Consider the following 8857-nt stretch of genomic DNA (forward strand, 5'->3'; position numbering starts at 1 on the left):
GCACTCACATTTCCTGACTTTTTCCTCTCTCCACCGGTTCAGTGCAAAATCAACAGTTTTCACATTTGACTGGACGTTTCCATATGTTGCGTATCTAGTGTGGAGATATGCAAAATATATTCAAAATTCAATACAAAAAAATTCATTTTGACACTTTATTCGTTTTCCTAGAGTTTAACACCGCCACCTTCCGCAATGATTCCTCATATAAAGACATTTGAAATAATTAATCATTATATCAGAACAGAGGATAATTGTAGGTTAATTGTTATGTGAAATGACTTCAAATGTCATAACAAGGTATGTGTCAAGTGCCATCCCATAACTTTTTGAACTTCCTAAACTTTCTGTTTTTGTTATGGTTTCACTGATACAGCAGTAGATTCGTTTCCATATTAGAGTGTTTACCAAACAATTAAAATCATGGTATGTGTGAATTTTCCACGGCAAACTTCAATAAATATAATACTTTTCTTTCTGTAAAGTCCTACCAGGATGAAGAAGAGGGGGCGACTTTTGATGGGACTGCAGGCTCGTTCCCTAAAGATTTCGGGTACGGATTATTCGACGGTGAGAGTGAAGGCACCTCCTCATCAAGCGACCAGAAACCTAGAATCTTGTTGATGGGATTGCGAAGGTCTGGAAAATCTTCTATTCAAAAGGTCGTGTTCCACAAGATGTCTCCGAATGAGACGTTGTTCTTGGAAAGCACCAACAAAATCGTAAAGGACGACATCAACAATTCCAGCTTCGTGCAGTTCCAGATTTGGGACTTTCCGGGCCAAATCGATTTTTTTGACGCTTCCTTCGACTATGACATGATATTCAGCGGATGCGGGGCTTTGATTTTTGTAATAGATGCACAGGTGAGAATATGGAGATTCCAGGGGGAAATATCTGAACAAAATCTGTACCAATTTTTTTTATTTATTATTCAAATACTTAAAATTCCATATGACTCGGATTTGAATCAGCACACTAGAACAACATATTACTTGCAAATTGAGAAACTGATGGTAAGGATTAACTTTGACGTATTTCATTGACATTATAACAAAAATAGCACAGGACTCAAAATGGGAGGTTATTGTTGTCCAATAGTCCTTAATGGAATAAGGAGTTCAAGAATCGTGAATAGTTCAAACGTGTTACATATAAATTAGAATTCCCCCTAGCGGAGTAACTATGAAATTGGTGATGGAAAACAATAAATTGGTTAATATGAGGTTGCATTATCGAACAGTATTTTCAATATAACTACCATAGTAAGATAGAACAAGCGGTCTTTCACGACAAATATTATCAATGTTATTTGCAGAAGCTATTGTATAGCAAAACAAATGTCGCGGTTTTGTAAACCGCGTTTTTTTTAGTTAAAATCTTGCAGTAAAATGTATGAGCAAGTTTAGTCATGGATTGAGGACGATGTTTCCCCCTTTAGGAATCTCTACTGAAATACTATATGTGGTTTGTATTTACAGGATGATTACATTGATGCTCTCCATAAACTCAATCTTACAGTCACCAAGGCGTACAAGATAAATCCGAGTATAAAATTTGAGGTTTTCATTCACAAAGTCGACGGTTTAGGGGACGATTTCAAAATGGAATCCCAGCGGGATATTCACCAGCGGACGGCTGATGATTTAAATGATTCTGGTACACAGCAGAGTTCGTTTTTGATTGAATTGCATTTTTGTATGCGTGATTTTCTGTTTCAGGTTATGATCAAATCCACCTCAGTTTTCACCTGACCTCTATATACGATCATTCCATTTTTGAGGCCTTCTCGAAAGTGGTTCAGAAATTAATACCTCAGTTACCAGCGCTAGAGAATCTCCTCAATATTTTGAATACTGTGAGTATGTAAAATCAGAACGGTTATTTGAAAATCATCAACGATTAATTTTATATTTATTCAGTTTCATATAAAACTTGATTCAACATTTGCCTTATTTTTTGAAAAGTGAAAACATCTCAAGAAAATTTAGCGAGATAAAACCACTTCTCAAATCTGGACATATAGGTCCATTTCAATTTTGTCAGTATGTTGTAGATTGATAGATTATCTTCAGGAAACAAATAGTGACTCGGCATATTCGATACAACCAAAATTTCAACAGAAAATGGGGTCTTACTTCACTGGGCTTTTGAAATACTTTCGGCACATTTGATTGCAAAATACTTTTGAGCATAATGTGTCAATAGGAACAAAGGAAACTGATCATCATACTTGGTTTTGAAATTGTCAGAAAGAAAGATTTTTTTCTCTCTTGGAAAGGAAACCAGTTTGTTAGGTATTGTTTTACATGGTGTCCCTCGAAGCTATATCATTGGGCCCATCTTTTTTCTCTTGTATGTATTGTCTTTTCTAGTAAAGATATAAGAAGAGAATTCAAAATATTTGCTCTAATATACAGAAAAACCACTATACACGAGATTAGTGTTAAAGAATCTTTACAAAATGTCAACTTGATTGATGTATTATTAGTTTTTATTAAATTCTGAAAAATCTTCAAGTTCATTTTTTAAAAAGTCATGCTAAAGATCTAATTGAATCAGTTAATAAAATACAATTATGAAATTTCATGGTATACATATACAATGTGACTAGTAAAGTCTGCATCATGATGTGTTTTTTTATTGATAGCTTTATTTGACTTTGGCATCAATTGAGATAAAAAATTTCCGAAAAATTCCAAAAGTGGAAAGCTGTTATGTAAAATTTCAGCTGTGCAAGATAATTTTGATTTTTTTGTGTCTATTTTTCTGACCACTGTTACAAAATGAAACTAAATGTCATCTACAGTTACATCAATGTTTCAACCAACATGTATAGATCATCGCCTGATGACGCCAATTTGGTTGGTAAAACGCACATCCAGAAGAGTGTTTCAGTTCTGTTGTGTTGGAGTAGGGTTTGTTTAGGCTAGAGGTTCAATTCAATTCAAATATACTTTATTGTTTGATGAGACCATTGTAAATAATGGAATCTTTAACTAGGGTCGAAGAAGGCAGCGGTAATTTGAAGCTGAATCTTTGCCTGGTTTGATACATTGGCTCGTCCAAGTTGTTAAACAAGACCCTATTTTTGAAGAGAAGGCAGATTGTCTCATATATAAATAAGGAGACCACAGTTAGGATTCTGTTAGAGGCAAAAAGAGGCAATTTAGATGTTATTTAGATGTACGGCTGGAATCTGGCAACGATAGAACACTACGTTTGCTTTTGATAAATTCAAGCTCAAGAGATTTGAGTCAAACCAGGTTTTCACTTTCTTGATGTCGTTCTCAATAACTTCATGCAACGTATGGTTGTTAGCAGCATAAAATTGTGGTATCATCAGCAAATAAAGTAAATTTTCCTTGGATGTTGATAGACGATAGGTCATTAATGTAAATTAAGAATAAAAGTGGGCCCAGTACCGAACCTTGTGGGACGCCGCAAGTAATTTTACCTTCATTTGAGTATGAAGTGGTTTTGACCATCTGGGTGCGACTAAGTATGACTCAAAACACTTAAGACTTATTCCAGTTATACCATATCTATTGAGTTTTCGTAAAAGAATTTTATGATTCACGCAATCAAATTCTTTGGCTATATTATAGAAGACCGCAGCCACTGTTTCTTTGTCATTTATGTTGGAATAAACATAAAGAAATGAAAGTATGGCATCGGAAGTGTTTTTTTGCTTCTGGAAACCAAACTGGCAATCACTTATTATTTTGTTTTCATTCAGAAAGCAAAGGAGTTCCAATTCTCTTTTAGTATGGAAGTTATATGTTTTACTTTATATAGAAAACGACAAAAGTAGATTAATGTCTTCATTCAAATTCACCTCTTACTTTACATTTAGTGATTATTACAGAATTCCGCCATAGAAAAGTCATTCCTCTTTGATGTCGTGTCGAAAATCTACATCGCCACTGACTCGACCCCAGTAGATATGCAGAGTTACGAGCTGTGCTGCGACATGATCGACGTAGTAATAGACGTTTCGTGGATTTACGGGTAATATTGCAGCGATACATTCTTTTGGCTTGGAAACGAGTATTGACTTTTCAGCATCAAGGAAGAACAAGAACCGGCCGCTTTTGATGACCAGAGCTCCAGCTTGATCAAGTTGAATAACGGGACGGTCCTGTATTTAAGAGAAGTCAACAAGTTTCTCGCCTTAGTTTGTATATTGAGAGAGGATAATTTCGAACAGAAAGGTAGGAGAGGTAATTTATTGGGTGACAGCTGGTGGGACTTCATGAGCGTAATATCGTAAATATTGAAAGCTATTCGGGAGAACAAGAATAGTTATTTTCATTTGAGAATTATTAATTTCCATTTTGAAAACCCTTGATCAGAACAAATTTTTCAGAAAGAGTCAGAGACAGATTTTCACAGATGAAGGAAAATGTTCTTCAGTATCCAGACGAGATAGCTTTTCTCGTGCTTTTTGATACGTGAATCAGATTAGCAAAAAATTACGTCATCCTATGAATTTATTCTGTGTGTGTCTGGTCACGACCTGCATTTATTGAACTGCATTTCATTAAAAGTACACTTTTTTATGAAATGAAAAATTTTATAATATCACCATATGAAATAACATACTAAATCATTATATTTATTCAAAAATTAAATAATGAATGGGTTTCTCGCAAAAGTATATCGAATGTGTAGAATTTTTTATTTTTGAAAATGTCGTTGATATCAACATAACCTTACTTTAAAGGTTTTTTTACGTTTTCAGAAAATATTGCCAGTGTTTGTTTAAAAGTAGTATACAATGTTTCGTCGTGAATTTTACTAGTTCGGACTTCCATTGTCTAATATATAAAATGATTTGAAATCCCTGAAACAACTAAAAAAAATAGAATTAAAAATGAATAGCTGAAAATAACAATTATATTAAGCAAAAAAAAACCTGAAATAAAATAATAGTGAAACAAAATACAAGTAAAAATAGAACAATTGTATAAATAAAAATAAAGAAATGAAAAAAGAAAATAAAAATAAAAAGTGGAGAGATTCCAAGTCACGTTAGTTCACGACGTTTCGATTGTTAGTATCTACAATCGTCTTCGGGTGATGACTGGACTGATTCCTCCGAGAGATGACTATTTATGGGTCGTTCGAGTACTTTCACTTATCCCCGCTTTCCATTTTCTGCTTCACTGGTAGATGACCGTTTGGCGGGAGTTGGCCATTTTTCGCTTGATGATGGGTTTCCATATGTTGCGTATCTCTACGCTAGCTTGGCTGAATACGTTGTTGGACAACATGTATGCGGCTTCCTTGAATTTCCTCCTAAACCAATGTTCCTCTCTGTGTATGATCTCAGCTTGGGACCACTCGATGTTGTGTTGATGAGTCCAAACATGGTCTGCTATTCCTGATTTGCTGGTTTCCCCTCGTTGTGTGTGTTTCTTGTGCTCGGTAATGCGAACATTCAATGGCCTCTTAGTTTCACCAATATAGGATTTTCCACACTCACAGGGTATCCGGTAAATGCAATTCTTGGAATCGCAGTCCGCGTTTGGTGGCCTGGTTTTCGTGAGACTGCTACGGATAGTGTTACCGGATCTGACGCAGGTTCCTCCTGGCTACTATGGACTACCCAAAATCCACAAGGACGTTCCGCTTAGACTGATCACCAGCTCCAGAGATTCGGCTACTCAAAACCTGTCTAGATTTTTACTTCCCATAATACAACAATTACAAGGAAAAACATTGTCTTTTGTGAAGAATTCAAGGCATTTTGTCGAACTACTAGGGTCAGTTGAAGTCACACAGGAAGATCAACTAATTAGTTTCGACGTGGAAAGCCTTTACACCAACGTTCTGGTCGAAGAAGCACTCCAAGTCATACAGAGAAAGCTTTCCGAAGATGGAAACCTGAAAGAGAGAACGAATCTACCTATAGAAGTAATTATGGAATTACTAGGATTGTGTGTACGAAACTGTTATTTCCAACTGAAGGACGAATTCTTTACACAAGATGAGGTACTGCCAATGGGATCGCCACTTTCACCAGTCATAGCCAACATATATATGGAGTGGTTTGAAACTCTGGCCATCGAAGAAGCCCACAAGAAACCTCGAGTCTGGTTGAGATATGTTGACGACACCTTCATAATATGGAACCATGGGAATGCAGAACTAGACGCCTTTCTGAAATACATCAACAGCGTGAGACCTTCCATCACTTTCACAATGGAGAAGGAAATCCACAACGAATTGCCATTCTTAGACGTTTTGGTGAAGAGGACCGACACTAAGTGGGAAACATCTGTATACCGAAAACCCACTCATACGGGACAGTATCTGAACCACGAATCCAACCAACATCAATCGACTAAAAGAGGAATCATCAATACTATCAGACCGTGCTTTTGGGCTCTGTAATACGAAGGAAGGTCTCGAGAAGGAACTAGACATCATCAAAAATGATCTTCAACGGAATGGCTACTCCAAAGCGATGGTCTAAAAGACAGTCGGAGCCTAACAAGGAAGAGAAACCGTCACAACCAGTGCTGGCACGTCCCTACATCAGAGGATTATCGGAGAGGATAGGAAGAATTGGATCCAAGTACAACATCAGAAACTGCTTCAGATCCGGTAACACTATCCGTAGCAGCCTCACGAAAACCAGGCCACCAAACGCGGACTGCGATTGCAAGAATTGCATTTACCCGATACCCTGTGAGTGCGGAAAATCCTATATTGGTGAAACTAAGAGTCCATTGAATGTTCGCATTGCCGAGCACAAGAAGCACACACAGCGAGGGGAGACCAGCAAATCAGGAATAGCAGACCATGTTTGGACCCATCAACACAACATCGAGTGGTCCCAAGCTGAGATCTTGCACAGAGAGGAATACTGGTTTAGGAGAAAATTCAAGGAAGCCGCATAAATGTTGTCCAACAACGTATTCAGCCAAGCTAGCGTAGAGATACGCAACATATGGAAACCCATCATCAAGCGAAAAATGGCCAACTCCCGCCAAACGGTCATCTACCAGTGAAGCGGAAAATGGAAAGCGGGGATAAGAGAAAGTACTCGAACGACCCATAAATAGTCATCTCTCGGAGGAATCAGTCCAGTCATCACACGAAGACGATTGTAGATACTAACAATCGAAACGTCGTGAACTAACGTGGCTTGGAATTTCTTAATTTTTAATTTTCATTTTTAATTTCTTTATTTTTATTTGTTTTCATTTTTATTTTTTTATTTATTTTTTGTTCAATTGTTTTATTTTTACTTGTATTTTGTTTCACTATTATTTCATTTCAGGTTTTTTTGCTTAATATAATTGTTATTTTCAGCTATTCATTTTTAATTCTACTTTTTTAGTTGTTTCAGGGATTTCAAATCATTTTATATATTAGACAATGGAAGTCCGAACTAGTGAAGTTTCTCAACTTCCAGTCAATTAACAGATTCTTAATTGTAATTGTCTTTAGATAGTTAGGACAATCCAGTTGATGCAGTTTGAATAAAAGACCCTTGTGCTAGATGCTATCGAATGCTTTGTTCGTATCCAGAAAAATCGTTGCCGTTTTATTGTTTTATAGTAGATCTTTCTTGTCTAAATCCAAACTGGTAGCTTAGAATTTCATCATTAACCAGTTGGAGTAAACGGTTTCGTAAAAGTTTTTCAAAATGTTTACCAATTACAGACAAGAGAGTAATCGGACGATAACTGTCTGCAAGGGAGTGATCCTTGAACTACCCATATTATTTTTGTTTTCTATTAAGTAAAAACCAATTTAAAATTCCGACGTCGTGAAAGTCTATTTGAAAAAATGCGTATTTCAAATAAACTTCTATTATTTTTATTTATTAACATTGATAGAATCGAAATTATTTCAGGAATTATCGATTACAACTTCTTATGCTTCCGAGACGCCATTCAGCGAGTTTTTGAACTGAGGAACAAAAACAATTCTCCCGGAACTAGTACCGCAAGCAACGTTGCCGTTACTAACACCAGCAACGACGAGAGCTCCTCGTGAATGTTTCCAATGCCGAATACTGAATACGTACCTGTTCATCTTCGTTCGGATCAACGCCTAGTTCCACAATAATTATTATTTATGCCTTAGGTTTATGTACAAAGCCACTTCATTTTTATACCTCGGAAGATGTTTTCAAAATATTTTATCTTGTAAATATAAGCTGATAAGGTTAACGCTTGTTTTTGATGCTCAATACTAGTCATGACAATTTGATGTTTGAGCGAATCATTTGTGTTTATATCGTATATTTTTTAATCAGTTCTGTTCATTCTTTATAGTGTAGGATCAGAATTCAACGGTAACTCTTCAACAAGCCTGTTTTTCATTTGTTTGTTCAAATCACCCTGCGATGTGTGCAATTGTTTATTCTTGAGAAATTTCCTGAATGCTTCTTTCCTGAGAATTTAAGGATCTCAAGAATATTATGAGTGTCGGGTTTTGCTAATTTCGATTCGACAAATAAATGAAATCAGGTGGAGAACTTGTTGTTTTTATCAGTTTTTTGCTGATTTTTTTATTTTTCGTCTTACATTTAAAGTTTTGGAGATTCACAAATGTCATCTGTTAAGTTTTCAGAAAACTTTAAATATTTTGTACCACTCATGGAAATAAATTATTACAAGTTGTATACATTTTATATTAATAAAACTATGCAAGATGGTCTCTTTTTATTAATTAATACGCTTTTATTAACTTCACCTGTATGTATGTTTGTTTGTTAGTTTGTAACTCTTCCTTTCATTTCATATTTATTCCCCTTGAATGCTTGGGATCTGTACTTGACAGAATTATCGACATTATTGCTTGATCTATTCGCGGGCAGATGGCGCTCTACGTAATC

General features: G+C 35.9%; 1 protein-coding gene across 2 annotated transcripts; it reads left to right on the forward strand.

Annotated features, from left to right (window-relative positions):
- Positions 1 to 265: 265 nt before the first annotated feature.
- On the forward strand, positions 266 to 8677 carry RagC-D (Ras-related GTP binding C/D). Of its 2 annotated transcripts, none has more exons than XM_074173455.1 (7): positions 266 to 426; positions 486 to 866; positions 1482 to 1659; positions 1722 to 1858; positions 3869 to 4011; positions 4066 to 4223; positions 7871 to 8677. In XM_074173455.1, exons 1-7 carry the CDS (start codon positions 424 to 426, stop codon positions 8011 to 8013), a joined length of 1143 nt encoding a protein of 380 aa, XP_074029556.1. In that variant the 5' UTR covers positions 266 to 423; the 3' UTR covers positions 8014 to 8677. The 2 variants fall into 2 exon arrangements, with proteins under 2 accessions (XP_074029556.1, XP_074029557.1); XM_074173456.1 differs by having other exon boundaries at positions 4066 to 4214.
- The last annotated feature ends 180 nt before the right edge of the window (positions 8678 to 8857 follow it).

This window comes from Leptinotarsa decemlineata, unplaced genomic scaffold, assembly GCF_025532065.1.
Source record: "Leptinotarsa decemlineata unplaced genomic scaffold, Ldec_3_MD MMD2_tig00000251_RagTag_RagTag, whole genome shotgun sequence".
Lineage (NCBI taxonomy): Eukaryota > Metazoa > Arthropoda > Insecta > Coleoptera > Chrysomelidae > Leptinotarsa > Leptinotarsa decemlineata.

Coding starts and splice junctions, on each gene's coding strand:
- RagC-D (XM_074173455.1), top strand. Junction 4,012..4,065: donor GACGTTTCGTGGATTTACGG/GTAATATTGCAG, acceptor TTGACTTTTCAG/CATCAAGGAAGAACAAGAAC. Junction 4,224..7,870: donor CGAACAGAAAGGTAGGAGAG/GTAATTTATTGG, acceptor AAATTATTTCAG/GAATTATCGATTACAACTTC.